The following is a 26,754-nucleotide window of genomic DNA, read 5'->3' on the forward strand; positions in this document are numbered from 1 at the left end:
AGAGCAAAATTAATTCCTTGTATTCAGGCCTTTAGATCTTCTTAAAGTTAGAAATTTTAAGAAGTGGAATTAGAACATTAACGCTTTATGTTAACATTATTTGGCCCATGGATAAAACCCTACCCTGATCGGACAAAGCTGGGCCCACGCCCTTTGCACAGACCTGGGCGGTTCTATATGAACGCCTGGCTCACAGGCTAAAGGCTTTCCCGACGAACTATCAGGACACTTTCCTGTTACTGATGGGGCATCTGTACTAGACACGGATATTCCTTCCCGGGTCTCCGAGACGCCCTTCCCGAGGCCCGTGGACCCCGCAGGCTCCTGGGCCTGTGACTGCTGCCTGCCATGAAAAGGGACAATTAATATTTTTAAGTGGCACTCTGATGACATTTAACTCCCACAGTAATGGGCTCCTTGCTTAAGTATTTCTGAGTCTTATTTGGTGCCTATTAGAGATATTTTACTTTTTAAAAATATATATATATATATATTTATTGATTTCAGAGAGGAAGAGGGAAGGAGGGAGAGATAGAAACATCAATGATGAGAGAGAATCATTGATCGGCTGCCTCTTGCATGCCCCCTGCTGGGGATTGAGCCCGAAACCCGGGCATGTGCCCTTGACTGGAATTAAACCCAGGACCCTTCAGTCCGCAGGCCGATGCTCTATCCACTGAGCCAAACCAGCGAGGGTGGAGACCTTTGAACAGGCCTTCACCTGGGACTGGAAGTTGCTGTTGGCCGTGACTGACGTCCCCACGGACGCTGCCGTTCCTCGGCCCTCCCAGGGTTTCACAGCGAGAGATCTTATCTGAAAGCCGCGGAAGTCGATGTGGGAAGCAAGTGCCTTTTAGCTCTGAATCATCTCAAGCCCTTACAATGCTGTTTTCCTTCCAAACAAGGCCGAGAGCAAGTGGCAGGAGGAAGGGCCACGTCCTGTGCCAGGTGGGAGCCAACGCTAATGGCACAACCAGGGGCCGACCAGAGACACGGGGCTGGCACGGGGCCCCTGGTGACTCTCCAAATCGATACCTCAGCTATTCTCCTTCCCAGGAAGAGTTATTCGGGCGTAGCGCTCACTCTAGGTCCCCCGGGAAGAAAACGGCCCAGCCCCTCGGCCCGAGAGGGTGGCTCGGACTCGGGAAAGCATCAGCCAGAATTCCTGAGTCCCGGCTCCCTCTCAGACCCGAGGACGGGGCCTCCGGGACGAGGGACAGTAAAAGCAGTCGGACTGTCCTCGTCTCGGCGGGGACAGCGACACCGCCAAGCCGGTTAGGAACAGCAGAGAGACCAGGAGGAAGACAGCTTCTGAACAGGCCCAGAAAGGACCGGGACTTGTCAAGGTCACCCCTTGGAGCACACACAGCTAAGGCACAGTCTGCCGCCCTGCCGTGGCTTCTCTGGGAGAAAAGCCTACATACATTTGCCATCAAGCCCGTTCATCCGCCTCCATTCCGCTCCGGCCTCAACCCGTCTCACAGACGGGCCCTCCAAACCTCTCATTTCAGGAAAAGCGAGGGCAGTAGCTGGAAATGCCCCTCCTCAAAGGAACCCTCTGCGACCAGCACTGAAAAGTCTCGGATGAGGGAGAGAGACACGAACACGCTGAAGTCCTGGCAAAGCAAGAGCCAGCCAGTCCTCTTCATTCAAACAGGAGTCTCCTCTGAGTCCTCATCTCGCACTGAGGCCGCTGGGCCCGCCAGCGAGGCGCTGGGCCTGGGCCCCGACCTCGGACAGAGTCACCGTGTGGAACCGCAGACTTTAGGACTGCTGTGAGAGGCGCCGCTGGGAACTTCCGTGTGACAAGTGTCAGAAGGAAAAAATAGTCCATACTGAGCTGGAGACCGACCCAGACCAAAGCCAGGCCGACAGGCAGGCCCCCGCCTGTGCTCCGATGTGCACTCTTCCCTAAACCAAACCTCCTCTGCCCCCCAGTGCTCGGCACTGGCTCCGTCTGCGTGAGGGCCCCTCGTCCCGCTCACCCGGCCCGGCCTCCGGCCTCCAGCCTCCCGCCTCCCTCCGTCTCCAGGAGCTGCCGGGGTCCTAGGAGGCTGCTCGCAGCTCGGCGTCTTGTGAGCCCATTAACGAGCATGTCAGTGAGATGATCACTTCTGGCTTTGCACCGACTGAAATCCCAAGTACTTGATGTAAGATGCAGTGTCAACCTCAGCCGAATTTACTATGCAAGCTGATAATTAATGAGCTGCAAACACTCATTTCCTGCCGCACATTAGCTGCTGCCTCACTCTTACATTTTAATTGAGCTTTCTTTCCCATCTCATTACTCAAGTATTAATAAACTTCTCAAAGTTTCTTTTAAAAAAAGATCAAGAGACAGTGACAAACAATTTCACAAATAATGCCGAGGATAATGGCGGTGGCGGCAGCGGCTACCGGCCAGTGTGGGTCCAGGCTACGGGCCTCGGGGCTGTAGCGCCTTTAATCCGCAGACGCAAGCGAGACAGGAATCGGTACCACCGCCCTCCCCTCACAGAGGAACCCGGAGCTCTTAGAGGGGAAACGGTGTGCCCAGATCAGAAGCTGTTACAAGACTCCAGCAGGGCCTGAACCCAAGGCCGCCAGGTCACAGAGCCCAACACCGATGGCACACGCAACCACCGAAACAGCAAGAAATTACTTCTTGCCGAAACCGGTTTGGATCAGTGGATAGAGCGTCGGCCTGCGGACTGAAAGATCCCAGGTTCGATTCTGGTCAAGGGCATGTACCTGGGTTGCGGGCACATCCCCAGTAGGAGGTGTGCAGGAGGCAGCTGATCGATGTTTCTCTCTCATCGATGTTTCTAACTCTCTCTCTCTCTCCCTTCCTCTCTGTAAAAAATCAATAAAATATATTTAAAAAAAAAGAAATTACTTCTTAAGTAATGCAACTGATTTTACTGAATTCCTCCATATTGTTCAGTTTTATGGTGAAGATGGACTCCCCCCTGATTTTTATAGTCCGAGAAAAGGAATAGCTTCGATATAAAAAGTGCGTAGCATCCATCATACCGAGTAATCTTTCATTGTCTTGGTTAATCTGGAAGACTGGGTTATTGTACGCTCTGAGGTTTAGAATACGATGATCTGAAATGGTTGTTTTTGGAAATCCTGATTTCCAACGACATAACATAAAAGGCACCTAAAAGCTGCTTTCTTTCAGTTTTTGAATCAGGCCACATAATCATCCTCACAGCACCAGAGACAGTTCCAAGTGTTACCATAGCAACTGCTTATGGAAAAGGGAAAGTAGTAGCAGTGAGCAGTGGCCTGACACTAGAGCCATAACTCATCATGTCACCGGCTTCCTCCTTCACACGCGGGCATTCGTTTTAGCGAGATTTCTGCAAATTCGTTGGGCTCCCAAAAGTGTTGGCTTTTGTCACTAAGATTTTAGTGACCATCTCGTCTGAAAGGATCTCACGACCCAAGAAATCAACCCACAGGCAGAGGCAAGTGGCATCTGTCATGTGGTCAGAGATGCTTATCACCTGACTTAGAAAAACAACGTTACCGGACAAACATGATACCTAAAGAATCATTTGCCGGTTCTCTTATTCATCTGGATTTTCTAATTACATTTAGAGATAATTATTTCTTAGAAACACTAAGATGAGACACATTTTCTATTTGGTGAATCATAACAGCCCCGAACATACTGGAAGTAATTCCTCTCTGGTGAGGGAGTGAATACATTCATCCCTCACAGATGAGCATATTCCGTTACGCCAGTTCAGGATATCTAGATTAATTTCCAAAGGTTCTGACAAAATGTTTGCCTTTCAATGAAGCACACACAAGAAGGTCGCTTTAGAGGTAAAATATGGCAATTACTGTTAAATAACACAAAGGGACAATTGGAGACATATTTGGGTCAAGGGTTTTCTGTTAATCTGTTTTGCTTCCTCTCAACTGCTTCTAGCATGGCATTCACTGCTGCATACACGATTTCTCCTAATTAAAAAAGCCACCTGTGCCCCCACATTAAAACACTCGGCACTGTCCTCTGACTAGGAGTCAGGTCCCGTCCCCACATACTGCCATAGCATCCTGATGCGAACCGAGCCACGAACCCTTCGTTCCTGGAGTCTGAGCTGACACATAAACTAGGAGGTTGGGCCAGGTCGCCTCATTGGAAAACCAAGAAAATATTCATCGTTCTTAAAGAGTGACGTCTCTAAGCCACCTGAGCCTCATTCCTGGTCAGTTTCGTGAACCCCAGTGGGAGACTCAGGAAGCTGGACCCGGAGGTCGAGACGGCAGGCCCAGCGGCCCTCACCTCCTGGGGGCGGCTTGGTTTTGGAGGTGAGGATGACGAAGCCGAACCCTTCATTCTCCTTCCGCTGCAAGACGACCTCATAGGCCTCCGGGGGCGCGGGCCTGGCCGCGGCGTCCGCTCGGTTCAGGCGTGGAGACCCGTTCTGTGTCGAGAGGAAGGCTTGGGCGCTGTCATCCTCAGGCTGTTTCTCTACAATAAACATGATCAATACACATCACAATTTTTTGAGCACGAAAGCGTTGTTGTGCTTAAGCTTGCCACAAAAAAATTAGTTTCTAGTAACAGAACAGAAAAGCTGCCCGCCAAGCTCTGGGCATGATCTGAGGGCAGATGCGGGCGGCAGCTGTCCGCGGACTGAAACACCCTTAACGTCAACACCTGGAGAAATCCACCATGGGACTCACTGCCAAGGGGGTTTTCAAAGTTTCCGTCAAATTTTATAGGAAAACAGTTCTTGGAACTGTTAGAATTCCAGAAAGGTTTTAACCTTGACCAGTAATTTTAACAAGTGCCAATGATGAGAAATGGCACAGTAAGCTTCCCTTTAAGATCAACTTTCAATGGCCCCGAGAGCCGGGCTGAGATTCGTGACGCCTGGGCAGCGGCCGCACCAGAACAGGGCGCCGCCCATCACAGGTGGGACAGCGCTCCCACACAGCGGCGGCGTTTAGGCCGCAGTTTCCTGGTGATGACACCGGGCGAGGGAGCCAGGAGCAGTTCGCAGGCACGTGGCGAGCTGCTCACAGAACAGCAACCTCTCTGGGCAGAGTCGGCCCACGGCGTCCCCAGCAAATGGCCAGTTAACCTCCCCCTTTCTCTCCAAGGATCTTATCCTTGGAGAAAGAAGAGAAGTTAGTCCTAACTGATTTTTTTAAATTGGCAAATGTTGTGCCATACATTGATACAAGCCATCGTTAACAACCACAACACACCACCATCGATGACTACACAAGTACATTGTCTGTTTTGGCTCAAAATCGACACGATCCTAGGACTGCTTTTGAATCTCAACCAAGTGCCACCAACGTCCAATCATTAATGAGAAAAATGAAGGATTTCAGGGCATAATTCACGGTTAGGATGAATTAGCTAAATGCCTCCAGTGATACCAAGTGGGCCTGACGCTGCCTCCGATGCCGCCCCGGAGCGAGCCAGCGGCGGTGGCCAGGCCGTTCCCCTGCGTGTGGTTCTGTTCCGAGCCCAGGACCACACGGAGGCGACATGCACTGGCATCTGTGTGCACCCCTAAACGCCCCATCTTCCCGAAGCGCCGTGGGCTTTGCTTAGGATGCTGCCATCAAAAACAGTGCCTCGCTCTTTCAGAGTAATGCAAAGACCTTAATCAATAAAGAAAAAAAAGGTAATGCAAAGACCATCGCGTCAGCAGACACTGGACGTCCTCGCTGTGCCGGGCGGGCGCCCCTCACTGAAGGGGTCCGTGCCCCCACCTCCGGGGGGCTCACCGTCCGCGCTACAGGGCTGTCCTTCTAAGACTGTAAGGGGCAAGAATTCACCTCTCAAAATTCCTATCTAACATTCACAAAGCTGTTGATGAGAAAAATGTGAGAGAGATTCGTATCTGAGTGCACAGTCTAGACGGCGGGCTCTGTAATTAAACACCCACTTCAGTCCCCGCCAGTTCTGTGTCTCCCAACCTTTCTGGGAATAACTGTAAAACCAGATCATGACAGTATTTACATCACAGCGTTGTAAAGGTTAAACGACAGAATCCATAGGCCTGGGACACAGTAAGCTCTCAATAAATATTAAATTACATTATACCAAAACTTCTCAAGTAGGGGCGTTCTGTCCTCTGAATATGTAGGATTTCATCAGGATCCAAAATCTTTTGATACTCAGCGAGTGGGACGCCTCAGTACGACTAGGTAACTTTGTATTTGTTTTCAGAAAGCAGGTTTAACCTGGTAAAATCATCAATATATTAATCTAATTTTATTATGGACCCCCACCTTTTTCTTTTTTGACAGTGTGATTACTGTTTCTGAATCCTTTTGACCTTCCATGACCTTCCACAATGAGGCCCTGGGTCCCGCCCAATGGGCTGTCTCACACACTATTCCACAGATTATGTAAAAGAACCCGCAAACCCCCCTCCCCCCAGGGAAGGGGGCCGGGTCTCTGTTCTTTTTAACTCATCGGAGCAGCGGGTACGAGCACCTCCGTAGAAGATCTTCCTCCTGACGGTTAGGAGCACGTGGCCGTTGCGAGCAGCCGTGGTCATGAGGTCCAAGACCTGCTTGTGGGACTTGCCCTTCACGGGGATCCCGTCGATGCACATCAGCTCGTCGGCCGCGCGCAGCCGGCCGTCCTTCTCGGCGGCGCCCAGAGGGATGATGGCCCCGATGTAGATCTGACAAGACAGCCGGCCGAGACCCTTAACTGCTGGTTAGGGCTTCCCGACCCAGCGCTGTGCAAACCGGCAGGTTACGGCAGCTCAGCTCTGGGCCGGTCCTATTTAGAAAGGCGACATCGTAGACCAGTGATGGCGAACCTTTTGAGCTCGGCGTGTCAGCATTTCGAAAAACCCTAACTTAACTCTGGTGCCGTGTCACATAGAGAAATTTTTTGATATTTGCAACCAGAGTAAAACAAAGACTTATATTTTTGATATTTATTTTATATATGTAAATGCCATTTAACAAAGAAAAATCAACCAAAAAAATGAGTTGGCGTGTCACCTCTGACACGCGTGTCATAGGTTCGCCGTCACTGTCATAGACAGTGGCCATTCCCCACAGCAGCCCTGTAAGTAACCACACCACCCCTTCTGGGCCCTCGGGTGGGGCACGAAGAAGACAGAAAACACCGAGTTGCGCAATAACTTGAAAAAGTGCCACCATCACCACCATCACTGCAACAAAACAAAACCATTAAACTCAAAAAGCCCAATTCTGTGGGGCAGCCACAAGAGTAGACAAAAGTCTGTCGCCATCAGGAAAAACTTTCACACGCTGTTCACAGCAGCCGGATAATTCTCACGCCGCTGCCGCCGCTTACCGCTATCAGTCCAAGTTCAGTACATCAAACAGAAGCATTTCTGGCTCCTAAATCTCAAAGCAGTGACTATTTTTAGGGGACAGAGTGGCTAAGGTACAGCAGCTTCCAGGTGAGCGTGTCTAGGTCATGGTGCTGGCTGCAGGTAAAGTCCTATAATTAGGCAGGCCCCAGTGCTGGGGCTAACTTCAGAGCTGCCAAAACCTGACACTGAAGAGAAAGGTTTCTTCCAAGTTGTTTGAGATAAATTTTTAAAATGTCACCACTATGAGTGCCAACAAAACAGGAAGCAATCCAACAAAACTCTTTTTAAAAAAAAAAAAATATTTTTGTTGATTTTAGAGAGAGGAAGGGAGAGAGAAACATCAATGATGAGAAACATTGATTAGCTGCCTCCTGCACGCCCCCTACTGGGGATCAAGTCAGCAGCCCCAGCATGTGCCCTGACCAGGAATCTAACCGGTACCTCTTGGTTCATTTGTCGATGCTCAACCATTGAGCCACACCAGCCGGGCCCAAACAGAACTATATCATCAGAAATAATGAAGGTTCCTATGCCTGGCCTACATAGGGGAAACTGTATTAACTGTAATTGATAGGACTCACTAGGACACATTTATACGACAGCAATCAAGTGTTCTATTCAGAAACAGAAGGAAGCCTGTCATTTGAAAAGATTATTGTTACTCACCTAACTTCCAAGCATCATCATAATTCAGTCTTTCTTGATATTAGACAAAAAACCCACTTCAATACATTTTTAAATTCTAAAGAAGCACATTACTTCTTTGTCATTCAAACTAAGGGCAGAACTTAAAAATGATATCCACCACGTTTGTTCTTTAATTTTGCACGAGCATCGTGTATTCATAAAATTCTAGATTTTAAATGCTTTGCAAAACATAACCCTCGTGCTTTCTGGACAGAAACATTAATTATTTTATATCTTTCTGGTTTCATAGGTAACAAATGAAATGGCAAATTTCTGAGCATAAAAATGTCAACCCATTAATAATAAGGCGAGTAATACGGATGAGGTGACATAATATTCATGGCTCGTGCCAACTGTTGGCAGAACATTCGGAAGATAGAGTGACCGTGGTAAATAGGATTTTGAATTACAGGTTTCTTCGAAAAGGAAAATGCCTTAAGATCTCTTTAATGAAGGCAAAAGGAAGGAAAGGGTTTTAAATAAGCCCTAGGCATATAGAGAAATTAATTCCTGTCTAACTGACAGCCGACATATCCAGTTTTCACCTCCAGCTTTAGCTGCACCAAATTAAGGAGGGACTACGACACTTAATAGAAATGCAATTCTTCTCATGTTAACGAAACTGACAGAGAAAACAAAATCTTTAAAAAAACAACAACAAACAAAACCGAAAACGACAAAAACACCCTCTTCTACCAAACGGCCACTTAACAGCTGTCCCAGGAGCAGCCGCGTCCCCAGGATTCACACTCACAGCTTGGTCAGGGCCGTCTCCTCCCAGCACCCGGAAGCCGAACCCCGATTCCTGTTTCCGGAGAAAAACATCCAAGTCTTTGGTGTTTGGCGCTAAGGAAAACCAGAAGATATTAAATACATAAATAAATACTGTGGTTTATGTTAAAAGGAGTAAAATGAAATTAAGTTCAGTATTTAGTAGGAGAGTATTACAGAGTTCAATAAACTACATCCTTAGAATGTTCTGAGATGCAAAAATTTACCCAAGAGTAAAACACCACAAAAAAATAGTAATTCAATTGTAAGTCTTTGCTTTGAGTTCCAAACAAAACTTTGTATCAAGATTTACCCTTATGCCTGGCCGGTGTGGCTCAGGGTTGAGCAGTGACCTATGAACTAGGAGGTCACGGTTTGATTCCCAGTCAGGGCACATGCCCGGGTTACGGGCTCCATCCCCAGTGTGGGGCGTGCAGGAGGCAGCCGGTCCATGATTCTCATCGTTGATGTTTCTATCTCTCTCTCCCTCTCCCTTCCTCTCTGAAATCAATTAAAAAATATATATAAAAAAAGATTTATGCTCAGTGCTAACACTGCCATTAACTCCTCATGCCTTCAAGTCAGCATTACAATATTAAATTCAAAGTTACCTAACTTAAGTTTGATATTTGATAGTGTAAATTACCTAAATTAACACTTGGGCAAATCCTGGAAAAAGAGAGTCCGTAAAATGTCTAAGTTCTGCTCCTAACCTAATGCTTTGGTTTCAGAAAAGCATTCCACATGAACTGCTGACTTAGCCTAATTTTGCAAAATGATATTATTTTAAAAGTAAGTAACGGTTAACACCATCACTGGCCCCATTTTCTAGCTGGGAAAACTGAGGGCCCAGCGTCACATGGAGGGAAATGGCAGAGCTGAGGTTTAAACTCAGCTTGGTTTCCATGGTCTGGCTCTTACCCCCACAGCGGGTAATCATCTGAATAGTAAGTCAGGAACAGCTACTGCATGACTAAAACTTTATCTCTGCGAAAGCACGAATGTTACTTGTAAGTAGGAAGCATTTGCCAGGAAGGGAAAAGAGAGACATGTCAGGAAGTGCTTTTAAAAGTGAGCTACCGTATAGAGTCATTCCTGACAATGTTCCTTAGAAGCGATCTCTTCTGAGAAATACTTGCTATCAGAATCCTAGAACTTTAGAGATAAGAGGCCTCATGAGCCCAACTCATTTATTGTGTGGGTGAGGCCCAAAGGGGCTGACTAGTTTCAACCAAGTCTAAGACTGGGTCAGGCCATGAGTGGGGATCTGAAGAAAGGGATTCTCCATAGTTACACTAATTTAAATTACTGCTTCGCCTGGTTTTCCTCTTCCTTGAATATGGCCTGGGACAATCACCATGAACATCTACAATTGGTGAAGTATGAAATTAATTATATATAACATTTCCATCTACGTACATCTCTTCCAAGGTAGATTTAGACCTTTTTCCTAAAAACAAATACATTAAAAAAGCAAACCTACTTCAATCTGCAATTTTCCTTCGGAAGAGGTTAGCATTAGTAAGTAAACGAGGGTGGACCTGAATTCCTGCCTTACGCTCTCCCCCTCATCTCTCAGCGGGACTCCGCAGGGCGTGTTCCTGGGTTCCTCCTCAGATGGCACACCCTCTGCGTCATCACCCCCCACACCCCTGCCGCAACCTCTTTCTAAGACACAGCCCAGTAGCATCATCCCTACAGTCAAACCATCGCCGGCTCCCCTCATGCCTCTGACCGACTCCAGCGCTCAGAGCGGCGCCATCTTTTCGGGTGCAGGGCCTACGTAACCTATTTATTTATCTCTGCATTCCCATTACTTGGATGTTGGGTAAATAGTAGGCACTTACTATGTGGTTTTGAAAAAGAAAAGAAAATGAATGAATGAATGCATGTTGAATGCGAATGGAAGAAGCCCAGAGTCATATTAGGATGGAATGAAGAAATGACTTTTCGACATGGTTTTGAAAGATGGTAGGTCCCAGTTTTTTTTAAAAATTTCACATTGATTTTGTCGCATGCTCTCCTGAAACATCCCACAACTACTTACGTTTATCTTCATATAAAGTCTTGGACTTCAGGTAGACCTCCGAGGGGTCCAGCTTGGGGGACCCGGACCGGACGATGCTGGGTGGGAAAGGCAGAGGCTGCGGCATGGGCTCATTCACGGCCTCCAAGCTTCCCGAATGTTCCTTTTTATCCGTTTTCTGAAATGGAGAGGGGCTTTACTTAGTATTCTAAGCAGCCAGATGGTTGATGAGCTCATAAAACGGTTGTCTAAACCGGGTATGTCAACTGATGGTGGTTGTCGAGGGGCCGGTCGACACAGTTCACTACCATTAGAAAAGGCTCGCAGGGATGTCAACAGCGAGGCCTTCGGTAGCCCTGGCTGAGCCCTCCTGCCCTGCCCTGCACCCAGACACACGCTGCCTGGAGAGGAAGGGAGACCGGAGGCAGCACTAGCAGCGCATCCAAGGGAAGCAGGAGGGAGACAGAAAATTCTCGAGAAACTCCCCTCCCCACTCACTGGACCCAGTGCCCAGGGACGATGTTGAGGATGATATTCTTTCTACGCGACTGGACAGGAAGTGCTAACTAACTCCGGCGGGGAAGACGGCTCTGTGGGAACCTCCGAGGCCGATTCAAGCGTCGGAAGCAGAGACGCGCCCCTGCCAGGCCGGCAGACGGGGGAACTGGAGGAGGACAGTTCCACGCTCCTCCATTCAGACGGATCTTGCGCTAAATAATAGCCAAGCGAAACGAGCTCTTTAATAGCATCCTAAAAATGAAGCCCCATGAGCAGCCTAAGAAATAAGTATGATTCTGAGAACAGCGTGTCCTGAATTACTGTGAGGAGGGGGTGGGAGACGAAATAATCCACCCTGGCGGGGTGCAGGGGCGCCATCTGTCAGGGGGCAGTGCGGGGCCTGCCCTGCAAGGTGAGGGACCCTTCGCTGACCCGGACCAGGCGGGGGGAGGTGCGGACAGCCCCCCCCCACCCCCGCCCCAGGTGCCCTGGGATTCTATCCGAGCAGTGAGACCTCCCTCAGTTCTGAAGTGTTAGGGTCACCGCGCTGCACCAGCATCCATTATGAAGCAGAGACAGAAGCACAGGGGTGACCAATGATTCCTGCGGGAACCAGAGGAACGCAGGAACGACAGTGCAATTTTAACTGAACAGGAAAAAACGAATTCCGAGCACACCGGGCCTGAGTGGTACAGTCTCTATAAAAGGGCAGAGTTCCTTTCCTTTTGATCCGCAGAACAGCAGGTTTGCCGAGGACCCCACAGGTGGGTGAGGGAAGACCCATCCCTTTCACCTCCGATGGTCTGTCCTTTAACAGCCCCTGGTTTACGGTTCAGCACGACCACCTCTCCCTCGTGAGAGGACAGACTCCAACGCCAGCGAACGAAAACGAATTCAGATTCACAGTGAAGTGTCTGTGCGCCCACACCCACACCATCGCGGCTACACTCGTGCTGAAGTGAGCGGCCACAGGGTGCGCCTGACACGGTCTCTGAAGCATTATTTGGTGCCTCCTTGTTTAGGTCTCGTTCCCTACACGGGTCCTTCAGGCGGCTCCTCGGCGACCCAGGGGGATGCCGAGGAAACGCTGTTTCAGGCTGACAGCCTGTCCCTTTGACAACAAGCGGCCTGAGCACAGGGGACCACAATTCTCAGAGAGTCTGGCTCAGTCCTCCACGCGAGGTCACCTGCATGTGGCGTTTACAGCCCCAGGAGACTGGGCGAGGCAGCCACGTCTTCCCTCTGGGCACAGGGAGAGGAGGGGAGTGTCCACGGCCCTCCGTGAGCTCCTCTCCGGGCAGAGCAGGGCCCGGAGCAGGCACTGTGCCCACGCTGCACTGCTGGGGGGCAGGCACTGCTGTCCGGGCCTCTCGTGTCCCTCCACACACACACTGAACCCCGAGAGCACCGCTCTCCTCTGCGGGCCTTCTTCTGACTCCCCCGCTTCTCCGAGTGTCTGACACAGCCCGGGCAGGGTGACCCCGACTTCTCCCGTCCCGCAGGCACCCCCAGGGGGCGGTCCTTGCAGGGGGGGGAGTGGGCTGTGTGCTGGGAAGGGGCGTTCGAGGGCCCCTGTGTACTCACCGTTTTGGCAGTTTTCGTGGGTGAAGGAGGACCTTAAAAACAAACAAACACACAAGCCGAGTTTTAAAAACAGAGGAAGCATGTCCAGGTCACAAATGCAGTTAACGTGCAGGGTGATCTGGCTGCGACATGTGTGGGCTGGGCGGTTCTGTCTGGCACCTCCTGCGTGCCAGGCCTCGCACACAGATGACCTCATTTCATCTCTGTGACAATCCTGAGGCATAAATGCTACGACCGTTTTACAGACGAGGTAACCAAGTTCAGAGAGGGTAGCACAACTTCCCTACACCGCACGGCCAGCGGGGAGCAAGGCAGGAAAGTGGCGTCCCGACTGCGCCCAACGCTGGTCTGCTACGTCGCCGAGACCGGGGACCCTCCAGCCCCAGCAGAGAGGCTCTCCCCGCACCCTCAGCACCTTCTGCCTCACCACCCGGAGAAGAAACAAATTCGTTCAAGAAATGAGAATAAGGGGGGGAACGCCCCAATGCAGTGACACTTCTCATGTGCCTCAAAAATGAAAACTAAAAGCCAGAGAGAGAGAAGAGTGGAGGCCAGATTTTATTCTTCCGAGCACCAGCCACGCTCCGGTGTGGATTTAAGGAAGCCCGTTAACAAGTGAACTTTGTGATCGGTCCTTGGAACGGGATGTATAATCGCCCGGAGCAGTTCCTGTCGGCTGAGGACCTCGGAAAATAAAAACTTTATTTCTCTCACGTGAGCACTGTGCGGTTTAATGAACCTTTAAGGATAGAGACTAAAGCTTAAGGTGGAAGCAAGCTATCGTGACTGTTCCTACGGAACAGATGAGCACACTGTCTGACCCGCCGCTCGGTCCCCGCGAGCCGGCCGCTCCAGCATCCCTGCACGTCACAGAGGTCCGGGCGGAGCACCAGGGGTGGAGAGAGTCAATCTCTCCCGTTGTCATTCACAGAGAAAACGAAAGGAAGAGGATCTGTTTCACGTGAAGTAGCACAACGCGACTGCACGGCTGGGTCTCTCCTCTCATTAAAGCCATAAATCAGAGTTTTAAACGACTAGAGAGGGAAGGGAATCCAGCATGGATAGGAGGGAAACCATTAATAACTAAAGAATCTGCTGCAAAGGGTACTGCTTACGGAAGCAGTCAGACAGAACCTTCCGGAACATGCCCACAAAGGCCCAGCTGAATCTGCTGTGCGCTGCAGGAAGGACAAGCAACAGAGGAGCATGCGCGAGCAGCGACCGTCGCCGGCTGCGCTTCACTCACCTCCTCGCAGGATGAGCAGGGGCACGTCCGCGCCCACTGGGAACTGCTTCAGCACCTCGACCACTTGGAGGTGCGTCAAGTTCTGCACGTTCTGGTGGTAGATTTCCTTAATGACGTCCCCCTTCTGGAGGCCCGGGCACCACTGACTGTCCAGGATCATCTTCACCTTCTGTCCGGTGGGGCTGTCAGCAATCGCAAACCCAAAGCCCTTAGGGCCCTTGATCAGAGGGACAGTCACGAGTTCGGGTTGGGAGCTGGCCGAGGAGGCCATGGACGCTCGCTGCTCGCTCGCGTCCGACGGCCCGTTGAGACGGTCACCGGCCAGGACCTGTCCCGGTTTCCCATTCTGGTCCAGAGCCATCGCCCCCGACTTAAAATCCTGAGTGTTCTCGCCCTTGGTCAGTGACTGTCCGTTGATGACGGGAGTAGCAGCGACCATGTCCACGGCAGGGTCTTCGTTGTCGTCCGGGAGCGGGTACCCGCGACACAAGGTGAGGTTGACGTACTGACTGACGGGCACCAGCTGGAACATCTGGACCACATCTGCGTGGGTGTGACCCAGGACACAGCTGCCATTGATGTCGACAATAACATCGCCTGGTAGAAGACAATCGTGTTAGAAATACTGCAACCACCAAGTAAGTTCGTTTTTATTGTTGGGGGAGAGAAATGCATAAATCTTCATTATCTTTGCAGCAAAGGCTTATGACCTCACACTCAAGGGAAGCATGCTGAGAATAACTGCAAATTCATACTGTCGTTGTTAGCATGTCCTCCGAGTCCCACCCACGTGGCCACAGAGGCTCGGTGCGTTGTAGTGGGTGTTCGGTACACAGACGGGGAGAGCAAGTACTCCACTGACTACTTGTACCAACAGGTCATCTTTAAACACTGCCTTGTTTCTCGACTTTTAAGAAGCCATTAAGATGTCATTAAAATTCATAATGTAGGGCGAAAGATTAGACTAATGTTGTTATGAATGTATTTTAGCATTTTTATTTTTCTAGAGTTTCAATTTGCTGTCATTCTGATTTCACAAGGAGAAGCAAGCCACAAAAACAGTCAACAGAAGCAGAGAACATATTAAAACACTGAAAAGTCAGCTAAATTAATCCTGAAAAGTTGGTTTTGCATCCCCGATTTTGCATTATTACGACCACTGCCACTTGACATTCATCAGCTGTGTGTTTTTAATGCAGTCTTAAGTTTTAAAACGTGTGCTCTGTTGTCTTATCCCGTTTTCTGCTTTTATTTTTTTGAATATGACTAGTATTTAAAAGGTTATGGCCAGCCTTGGCCAGTGTGGCTCAGTTGGTTGGGTGTTTCCCAGGCAGAGAAAGGTTGACTCCTGGTCAGGCTCCTGCATGGATTGTGGGCTCCATCCCAGGTCAGGGGCGTGCAGGAGGCAGCCAATCAATGATATTCATATTCTCTCTCTCTCTCTCTCTCTCTCTCTCTCTCTCTCTCTCTCTCCCCCCACTTCCTCTCTCTGAAATCAATGAAAACATATTTAAAAAAAAAATCGACATGAACGGTATTAAAAAACATTAGTCTGTGGAAATTTGCCCATAATCTAAGAAGATACAGAAATTAGACTAATTAGAAACAAAGTTTTGACTTTTCCTCCCCTAGTTAAAATCCCAGAATTTTCATGGAAGTATTATATTGCTGTGCAAGTTAGATAAATGTAGACAAATCTGAATATTATGAAATCCCAACAGCATATACAATGTCCACTTCATGGACAAAATGTTCAAAAAGTCAAAACTGAGAACTAAAAAAAACCCCTTATATTAATTTTAATCTCTAGAGTTTATTTTATAAAGTAATAGAGGAGAGCTAAAAATAATTTTCTTTACAAATACAACTTTTGATTATTTTAAGTTTCATGTTTTGAGTCTCTATCACCTAAATGGGAAGGAATAATTTGAGAGATCCCATATCCTAATGGGAAATAAGCCAACATCCACCATGAAAAGTACTATGGCGGCGGCGGGAGCTGTCCAGGTGCGGCCTACATGGTGTGTGAACTAACAGAGGATTAGAAAAGTCTAGTCAACCGTATGGGAAGCAAACTCAGTGGGATACTAAACCCTTCTGGAAAAATGTGTTTGAGCCTCCCTCATAGTCTGTAACTAGTCCTGAATCCCCTCTGCCACGGACACTGTCAGCCACAGAAAACTTTCTAGAAATGAAGAAGTTAGAAAAGCTATTAAACACAAATTCATGCAGCTCTGTAGCAATGGCAATATCCGCGTCTATCATTTTTCACAGAGCTGCTCAGCTTTATTCCCGACCAGTGAGACCAAGCAAACAAGCAAACAAGACAACCTGGGAGAAAACTCGGATCGTAACCATTTGTGCGGCGTCACTATAAACATCACCATGGATCATTTTTCAAAACAGGTTATAGGTCAATGTTAGGTAGCTCCAAAAATACCCCACATAATCGAAGAAAACCAAACAATCAAGATTTCTGAGATGGTTCATAAATCTTGAGCTTGGTCCAGCCAAAGGGTTATTTCAAAATTATACAAACTATTAAAAAATTAATGCATTTCCTCAAGTTTCCAGTTATTTGCAAAGATGGCCCTCCCTCAAAGCTAGTATGCACTTTGGCTGGGCCAGGTCGCTCCGTTGGTTAGAGTGCTATCCCGATGCGCCCAGGTTGGGGGTAGAGCACATACAAGAATCAACCACTGAATGCATGAATGGTTGGAACAACAGGTTGATGTTTCTCTCTCTCTCTCTCTCTTTCAAATCAATAAAATAAACATTTAAAAAAAGTAAAACTAGTATGCACTTAAAGGATAAACTATTTTAACACAGAAGTCTTCAGTTGTATTATTTAGTTCTTTCTCGCTATATAAAATTATATATAATAATATTGATGTTTTTATAGAATTATCTACTTATTCATACATTTTAAAAATATTTAGTTTTATTATTTTTTTTTTTTATTTTTAGAGGGAGGGAAAGGCAGTGGGAAAGAGAGAGAGAGAAACATCAATGTGAGAGCAAACATTGGGGTTGTCTCCTGCACACCGCCTACCTTGGATCGAGCCTACTACTCGGGCACGTGCCCTGACGGGGAATAGAACTAGCAACCTTTCTGTGCATGGGACGATGCCCAACCAACTGAACCAGGGCTTACTCATACATTTTTGCTACAGAAATTTAAAAATGCTTGAGCCTGGGGCGCTGCCGCAGAGGCTAATGGCGATGGTGTATAATATCCAGGACACACACACTTACATGTTTATTAAATTGCTCACCTGGTGCAATTTTCCCGTCCTGAGCGGCAGGGCCATCTTTCAGCACATTTTTCACTTGCAGGAACTCATCCGGCCTGTCTCCTCCGATGATGGTAAAACCGAAGCCCATTGTGCTTTTTTTCAATGATGCCTGGACCAGGATGCCTTTAAGCTGGGACGGATCCCGCGTGAAGTGGGACTTTTCTGTGTCTGTGCAAAAATGAGAAATGGGTTTGAGAACAGAAATCCCTACAATGAACAGGGCCCTTGAAGGCAATATTCAAGGTCGTCTATATAATTTAAATATCACGAACCACAGAGAAAGAAAAAAATTAGAGGGACGCTAATGTAATAGAACAGTTAGAATTTAAATTCATAAACTGAATCACTGAAAAATAAAACTCAGCGAGTGTCATTCCTCTTTTCTAAGGTTCTTCCATGTTATTTGAAAGGTAAACGCACCTGCTTTTCCTCTTCCTTGTTTGTACTTATTTCCTCTCACCCCAAAGACTCCCATATCTGGAGTCAAAGTGGGAGGGACAGCTTAGTATTAAACTCCTGAAAGTCAGGGACTCGAACTCTGCGTCCGCTCCACTTGGTACGCACCGCTGTGAGCTCCTGAGAGCAAGACCGGTCTTACCCCTAATCGCTCCCCTCCCTTCCCCGCCCCCAATCGGTTTTGAATACCATATGCCTAGCAAAGCACTGGGCATATGGTAGGTGCTCAAAAATATTGGTTAAGCTAAAAATATTTGGCTAAATCAAATGAAAACTTAAGGGAGGGGACTAGAAGCAGCTGTAAGAAAGAATGTTTCTCTCATGGGCAACGGAGGTGGGGAGCTACTCAACCTCACAGTATGACCACAAAGGCCGTTAGTAGGGCTACTAATGACAGAGGGAGGAAGGGAGGAGATGGGGAGGGGTGAATAGAATGTGAGAAATTTCTGGGCAGCGTTTTCAAAATACGCATGGGCGAGGCTCCCCAAATTCTCAGGATCTATTGTTTAAAAATGTTCCCCACATGACCCTAGTATTATTAACACCTTCCCATTTGAGAGGCAGGTAATATGGTGACTTTCTTTAGTATTTGTTCATATCAGTTAATGAGGGATCCTGAATGGGTACTGATGCCAGACCTAAGCAATTAGCTTGGGAGACACAATGAATGAGAGATCTGACACTGCCCTGGCCTTAAACTTTATGAAACAATTCGATCTTCACATCAGAGCCTCAAACCCATAGCAAAGGCTTCAGTCCCGGCTCCCAACAATTTCACACTTTCTGTATAAGCAGCATGAGAAACTCTCAGTGGCCTCAAAACCTCTGCTGCTTTATTACGATTAGTCCTGTTTTTACAGCAACAAAAATTAGACGTTCTCTGTTGAATGTGAGAGCCCCAACTACGAAAGGCTCAGTCGCTTTCCATGCGTTCGGTATATGAACGTCACGGTCAGGAAAGACCTCTACCTGGTTTGGAAGGCCCCGTATCAGCCTGTCCTGACTGCTTTTTCCTCTTGGCTTCCTCCACTGGGTTCTCAAACTGGGTTTTCTGGTTAAGGTGGCTGTAAATGGAGAAAAGAAAACAGGCATTTCAGTTTAAGATGGAAGAGTTACATTATTTTCTTTTATTTTTAATATATTTTATTGATTTTTTTTTTTTACAGAGAGGAAGGGAGAGGGATAGAGAGTTAGAAACATCGATGAGAGAGAAACATCGATCAGCTGCCTCCTGCACACCCCCTACTGGGGATGTACCCGAAACCAAGATACATGCCCTTGACCAGAATCGAACCCGGGACCCTTCAGTCTGCAGGCCGACGCTCTATCTACTGAGCCGAACCGGTTAGGGTGAGTTACATTATTGTAAAACAGACTATCAGACCATTCTGTCACCAGGGACAAATGGGTCCCTTCAGGCATGGGACACACAGGAGCTGACAGGCCACAGCGGGAGGGCTTTTGTAACAAAGAAAAGTTGGAGAAGGTGCCTAGCAGTCCAAGCTGTGGAGGCAGGCACTCAGCTTCATCAGCGCACCCCAAATAGCCAACAGCAGCTTCAAACCGCAGGAGAAGCCCTCATACCGATGCAATCAGAGCTGTCTGGTAATGGATTAATTTTTTAATAGCAGGAGGGTTTTACGTTTCTCTAAACTGAAGCAGCTGTAAAGACACTTCTGAAGAAATCCAAGTACAGAGCCTTCTAGAAATCTACCGACGTTTCCACGGCCTCACCTGCATCGGCTTAGCAGCAACTAAGAAAGAGGTTTGCTTTTACCAAATGACAGCACAGAACAACTCTTCCACGCTCAAATGCTTTCATCATTATAAAATGATTAAATGGATTATGTAAATACCACGCAAGTTTAACTGGCCTTGCTGAATTGGGGACATTCACAGTGGACTCCCGGAAAGCGTACAAGTCGACAGCGAAAAGCAGAGCAGAGGGAGACGAACAGGGTGAGCGGTCAGCCAACAGGAGTCGGGAAGCATCACCGAGGGACAGGGCACTGGTTACCCGGTCGTGGTAAAATGCAACCACTGCCCCAGGTGCTTAGGATCACCAACGGGTCTAATACAGAAGCGACGGGAATGACATTCGAGCACTTCCGAAGCACAGATCTATTTCAGCCAGATGATACGCGTTATCCAGTGAAACCCGTTCTTAAAAAAGTGGCGTTAGTGAACACCAACAATTAAACATCACGTCAACAGAATTTCACATTATGATTGCCTTTAGAGGGGCTGAGGTTTATAGAATCTGCACAAAAAGAGTCACGCACTTGGATGATTACTTGGCCACGTGTGGACATGGAAGGTGGAGGCGGGGGAGCGGCTAGGCCTCTGTGTCTCTGTGTCGAGTGCAGTGTTAACGCCGAGACAAGATGCGCTACTTCGTCTCGGAGCTCTAACGGAGGCAAGTTCTGCGGGACAGACACTCTTTGGGTTCTGATGTCACTAAAACTCAAGCATGTTTCTGCCTCTTACCACGAGGGGCGCCTTATCAGCTGAGCTAACTGCAACCCTCTGAGAAAACGAAGACGCCTGGTGTTAGGCGAGGTACTGTTTTTACACTTATTTGTTAAATACTGACATTTTCGTATTCTTGAAAAAATAAAACAACCAGAAACTGAGCCTTAAAAGAAAAAAAAGAATAAACCTGTTTAGCAAGGACCTTGGCTCACCCCAATGCCATCTAGGGCTAGAATGACTTTCAGCTCAGGCATCAGAACATAAAAGTAGTCATTTGTATCTGTCCTCTTTGCAATGAGTGGGAGAAGAGACCGGAAGTATGCAAATGAGGAACGCTGAAAATTCTCTGACAGAAGAATCTAAGATTGTCGTGAAGGGAGTAACTGCACCTGTCACCGTAGGTACCTAGATCAATGCCGCCCAAAAACAAGACAAAAAAGTAAAAACACTCTCCTTTCCATTCAGTTACTATGTAATCCACGCTATTGCTAAATGGAACAGATTTTGTTTTCCACAGAACTAGCTGTGAAGTAAGAGAGGAGATGGAAGATTATCAGAAAAATTAAACAAGGGTAGCAAAGAAGCATGATCAGATATATCACATATAATTCGGAATCTCATCTGCACTAAAGGTCTGTGTATGCTAGGTGGATTTTTAACATTCATCTCAGCAAACAAAACCATTGTTCTTTTAGGAAGAACCTGAGATATCAGAGCAGACGTCTATTTGGACTTTGTTGCCGAAGTGCACTGAAGCATTTGATGCGAAACAATAAGAAAACATCATTCCTAATACATACAGGCATTCTTTGGGAAGGCCTGCCGTCACATTTTTGGAACAATTTCATTTTCAGAAATAGATTAATCCGCTTCCGAATCTCGTACAATGAACTAAATACCGACACAGAAACACTGCCACCGCAGTTGGTGCTACTACGGCGAGGCTCCTGCCAAGAGCGATCTCCGTGCCATCTGGTTTGACAAACGGAGAGAGCCAGAGAGTAGCCATTCAAGTAACAGCTTTTTATCTCCATCAGCAAACTCGCCGCGGATGACTGCGAGGCCTGCGGTCCAGATTCCAACCTCACTCCTCTGGGAACCCAGCCACATTCCACAGCTCCGCGGGCTCCACGGGGACGTGCCTCTCGAGCACAGCCTGCTCTGCCTTCATCCAATCAATCACCCTCCTGTGAAACGAGCCGGTTCTGGGAACAGCCACAGCCAATCCTGTCGTGCTGCTCTGACCCGGACCTCCGCGGCCACCGGGGCGGGTCGCTCCAGGGTCTGCTCTGAAGTTGCTTCAACATTACAGCCTTAATGACGCCCGCACCCTCAGGCCCAAGGGTTTCTAACAGGCAAAGGGCTTTCACCTCCCGACCACGTGTTCGAATGCGTTTGGGATGGACGATAAGAGCATGAGGACCATTATCTCAGAAACCTCCGGCTGTGCCCACCAATCCCAACAGACTAAGCTACCAGGGGGAAAATCTCACGAGACCTTTCTGGTTGGCCTTCAAATACGCCCTGGACTTAAAAAATAATTGTTTCTTTATTTTCACTACATATGCTTTAGAAAAACATAACCAAAGAGCCGCTGTATACTTTTCACATCACAGTAGCAGCAAGACATTAAATCGCACAAGGGACGTACAATTAGCACAGCCTTACAAAGGAGCCAAAATACTGACGTTGAGAAGGTAGAGACCTAAGCGTCAAGCTAGTCACTTCCTTTGGGTACAAGTTACATTTTTAAGGATTTCCACAAACCTCCCTGACCGGTGACTTGAGGACAATCCACACACACACACACACACACACACACACACACTGGAATAAACACTAGAGTTACTAGTACAACCGGAGTCAGAGGTACTTACTTTCAGGACAAATACCAGGAAGTGGCATTTGTTTTTGCCAACAAGTAATAAAAAATTAATAACCCGTCATAGAGCTAGAAGGGTCTCAGGTTTGCTGCTTTTGCCAGGTAATAATGTCATTTCGCCTTCACTGCCTAGGCAGCAGGTTCAGGCTTCCCGTTTCCCGGGAAACAGTAACATTTCTCATGCAGCTGTTTGCCTGGCACTAGACGCCCGAGGTCAGAATTGTATCGAGAGCATTTGGAAGGAAAGCAGCCCCAATGGTCATAACAACAATTCGATAAAGGGAGAACGGAGAGAAAAATTAGATGTTGATGCCATCTTAATTTCTCAGGCTAACAAAGGCAGGGGCTTGGAATGCCCGCCAACATATGTGTTTAAATTTAACCAAAACAGCTGTGTAAGGAGCAACTTCCATTCATCTCCCCCACTCACCCCCCCCCCCAAAAAAAAAATCCCTTACTACATTTTCCTTGGTTCATTCCTTACAAGAGAACACTTTTAATCAGACACTTCAGCGTTCTGGGTCACATGGAACATGCTGCCCTTACAGTTCCCCACTGTTCTCGGACCCTACAGCGTCCGTGCTAGAAAGGCCTCAGCGTTCACCCGTCCCGCGCCCCCACCCCACAGCCCGCTGTCCACCTCTCTCGGTGGAGGCTGCAGTAGCGCCCATAACTACTCATCATCCGGCAGCTTCCCTCTCGATTCCCAATAGACTAAGAGAAGTTGGGGTAAATTCGACCAAGAGCTGAGGCTGACAGGAGAGCATGGGCTCTGAAACAAACGTGAGGTCTGGAGGGTCAAGGCGGGACTTCTCGAAGGGTCTACTGAGTTGGGGTAAATTCTATACTTACTTGTAAGACTCAGAGCCAACTCCTTCCCTCTCGATTCCCTTCAGAGCCAACTCCAGGAAGCCCAGCATGGGTGAGTGAGGCTCAGGCCCTCCCCCCGCCTCCCCTCCCGGAAAACCCTGCGAGCTGACGAGGGGCATGGAGTCTGCACTGCGGATGCCCTAAGGCTGCATAATCACGGAGGAAGCACAGTTGGGAGAATATGAACCGAGGGAACAGACTTACTCGACATAGTATGTCCCATACTGAGGGTCCTCTATCTTTTCCCAGCCATACGGAAGTTCTGTAAGAAAAGGAAAGAAAAAAGAACGGAGTGAAATGCCAGATTCAAAACCGACAGGAGAGGACTTGCCAGTGAGTGAACTGACATTTCTGGGAGACAGAGAGCTGAGGGCCCCCTTTCCAAGAGCAAACAGTTTGAGTCTGAGTGGCTCCAAGACCCCCAGCGATGCCGGAAACCATGGACAGTGCCCGACCCGATCCCATACTGCCTGGTTTAAAAAAGCGAAAAGGTGACATAAAACTCATCAGCTCTGCCGTGTTCTTACTGTTCGCTTGGGCTTACGTATTTGTATGATCTTCAATCGGTACTATCTTTTGCAGAAAAATTTTAAAGTCACCTTTCAATTTGGTCTGGATTAAAAACCATGGAACATGGTCTCTAAATCCACGGAACGGACACAGCCAGTTAACTGCAAAAGTCCACGGTGCCCCTGACGAGAGTAAGGCCCTCTGGGTGGGTCTGTGATAATCACATAGAATCACGTGTAGGATTGCCAAGCTGTCTCTAAAGTAGTAGAGAAGCTTAATCTACTTTTTTCCTAAAAGAAACATTGTGGAAAATAAGTTCTAGCGCTTTTTCCCTGTCCACCAAAAGGTAGTTTGAACACCAACACTTTGGTGGCCACTGGCATTAGGGATGTATTGGAGAAGTAACTGAAGAAGGTAAGTCTAAGGATAATGCAAGTGTGTGGTGATCAGAGGAATGGAGAGACAGATGTAAAAGAAAAGGCATGGAGAGAAAGAGGAAAGATGGGCAGACAGCTATGTGGAAAAGCAAATACAGCAAAGTGTTCGTTGTAACACCTCAGTGGTGGACACATATGCGTTCACTGTACAGTCCTAGCAATGTGTCTGTCTGCTGGAAAATTTTCATACCAATATACTGGCAAAATGTAGAAAAGGAAAGAGCCATAGGGACTGGGAACTGTATACAGGGAACAGAGCAAGAGAAGAGGAAGCAGATACGGCTGCAAGGATGTGGACGCAGGTGACTATGCGGATGGTGGCGATGACAGAAGGAGGGGTGGGTGACTTCGGGGGAAAAATGTTTAGTTTGAAATACAGTTATTTGAAGTGCTAGTCGGACAATAAAAAAGAAAGTCAATAGGAAATACAGAAATAGCATTTAGAACCGAGGACAATACTGGAGATGTAGATAAGGGACCCAAGTACAGGGAATCGATAGTTAAAGCTACGGAAATACACTCGACAGGGAAAACAGGAAGCAGCAGAGAATTGAACTGAAACAATTAGTGGGCAGGAAACAGGGGGAGAGCAGCGAGAGAGACATGGCTGAGAAGACTAATACCACATTTACAATCGTTAAACAGTCCAAGTCTATAGGGTCATACAGGTCACTTTACCTACAGAGGGCTGATTTCACCATCAAAAACTTACTGCTGAAAACCTTCGACACAAAGGGGGTATGTTATAAAAATGATTTTAAAAATTATCTCTTAACGTAATAACAGGTGTCGATGAGGTTGTGGAGAAAAAGGAACCCTTATTCACTGCTGGTGGGCGTGTAAACTGGTTAAAACCACTAAGGAAGACAGTATGGAGCTGCCTCAAAAAATTAAGACTAGAGTGACCATGTGACCCAGCAACCCCTCTTCCGAGTATCTACTTGGAAACCTTGAAAATATTGATTTGAAAAGATATAGGTGCCCCTATGTTCACTGCAGCATTATTCACCGGGGCCAAGACATGGAAACAACCAAAGTGCCCTTTGATAGATGATTAAAGAAGATGCACATATACACAATGGAATAGAGCCTTTGTCTTGACATAAATATTTTAGAATCAGCTCATCGATTTCTTCAAAACAAATTTTATTCTTCTGCAGTCTATATTCAGGAAGGCATAGCAAACCATTTTGGTTGGGGTAAATTCTATACTTACTTACTTGTGAGACTCTGCCACTAAATACAGTCTATAATATACAAGGCAGAATTACTATCCAATAATAATAATTACCTGATGATTCTTAGAGGAATAATTTTACTACTGGGCAGTAAAGACCGTTTGTGGGGTGGGGTTTATTAAAGACTTTCATTGGGTTCCTAACGCTGCTCTAAATGGCGAGGGATTAGCCAGAGATACTATCCATCCTAGTGATACTAAATTAAATATATTTTTGAAGCCTCGACAGGCATGATGAGGCTACCCTGGGGCTGAGAATGTACCGAACTTATTAAAATATTTATTTGGAATTTTTTTGAAGTTTGTCTTTCGGAACCTACCTCCGTCTTCACAGTCCTCGGGGGCTTTGGCTTTCTTACAGAGGCGAGGGTCCAGCCAGGTGGTCGTTTTGGTATTGTGGCTGCAGAATAAAGATTTCAATTAGAAACAGTAAAATACAGATGAAGAAAAATATATCAAAAGCAAAGATTAAAAGTGACTAAAAGGTAGATGTTAGAAGAGTCACCTCCTACAGGCTCGGTTTTGCCTGCCTCTGACTCAATAATCCGACTGTTCTCAGTCTGTGGCTTCAAAACTGCCATGAAGGGGAGGCAATGCTAGAGGCACTGATTTGAGGATGGAGATTCTAAGGAGGGATACGCAGCAAGGACAGAATAACAGGCCCTCTCTGAGGGCGCGCCACGGCCCCTGCCGTGCAGCAAACAGCAGGAAAGGCCACGTGAGAACCTGGTTCGCTTGCTGCCTGAATTCCTTCCTCCTGCCCTTCATAAACCGCTGTATTTCTTGAGTCCCTGTGAGGTGTGGACACTGCTGGGGGCTGGGAACATGGAGATGCATGATCAGACCAAGCCTGTGGACTCACAGGGCTATTTAAAATAACACGTAGAGTGAAATGAAAGCTCTATAGTGTCTGTTTCTGCGGAATTGCAAGTAACAAGGATGGGTACAGCCCGGCTGGTGTGGCTCAGTGGTTGAGCATCGACCTATGAACCAGGAGGTCATGGTTCGATTCCCGGTCAGGGCACATGCCCGGGTTTCGGGCTCGATCCCCAGTAGGGGGTGTGCAGGGGGCAGCCGAGTGATGATTCTCTCTCATCATTGATGTTTCTGTCTCTCTCTCTCCCTTTCCCTCTCCCTCTCTGAAATCAATAAAAAAAATTTTTTTTAATGAAGGATATAATTAAACTCAACTCTACGAAACCGTTTTTATCAGTATGGACCATGCATTTAATAGGAAGAAAAGGTGGAACAAAAAGACCACCCCACCCCCCTCTTTAAGGAGTAGGCCGCGGACGCCTTCAAAGAGTAGTGTCTGCCTGAGCTCACCACTGGCCACCCCGGGTTACTGCGGGCCAGGCCACCGTGCAGTGGGCACTGATGCTACAACCACTGCTGGGCCGACGGTGCTACCGTTTAAGTGTCTGCAGTATGAGGATAGGAAAGCAAGAAAAAATCACCAAAGG

General features: G+C 47.6%; 1 protein-coding gene across 1 annotated transcript in view; it reads right to left on the reverse strand.

The window, feature by feature from the left end:
- MAGI3 (membrane associated guanylate kinase, WW and PDZ domain containing 3) overlaps nt 1-26,754 on the reverse strand; it is a 168,337-nt gene that overhangs the window by 11,011 nt on the left and 130,572 nt on the right. The window contains exons 7-16 of the mRNA XM_023757013.1: nt 25,612-25,691; nt 23,312-23,369; nt 18,853-18,947; nt 17,407-17,595; nt 14,132-14,728; nt 12,886-12,917; nt 10,825-10,981; nt 8,761-8,852; nt 6,458-6,650; nt 4,280-4,468 (exon numbers count right to left, since the gene is read on the reverse strand). Of these exons, the coding sequence (XP_023612781.1) occupies nt 4,280-4,468; nt 6,458-6,650; nt 8,761-8,852; nt 10,825-10,981; nt 12,886-12,917; nt 14,132-14,728; nt 17,407-17,595; nt 18,853-18,947; nt 23,312-23,369; nt 25,612-25,691 (1,682 nt within the window). The remainder of the gene's footprint in view (nt 1-4,279; nt 4,469-6,457; nt 6,651-8,760; nt 8,853-10,824; nt 10,982-12,885; nt 12,918-14,131; nt 14,729-17,406; nt 17,596-18,852; nt 18,948-23,311; nt 23,370-25,611; nt 25,692-26,754) is intronic.

The sequence above is a fragment of the Myotis lucifugus genome, unplaced genomic scaffold (assembly GCF_000147115.1).
Source record: "Myotis lucifugus unplaced genomic scaffold, Myoluc2.0 scaffold_101, whole genome shotgun sequence".
In the NCBI taxonomy this organism is placed as follows: domain Eukaryota; kingdom Metazoa; phylum Chordata; class Mammalia; order Chiroptera; family Vespertilionidae; genus Myotis; species Myotis lucifugus.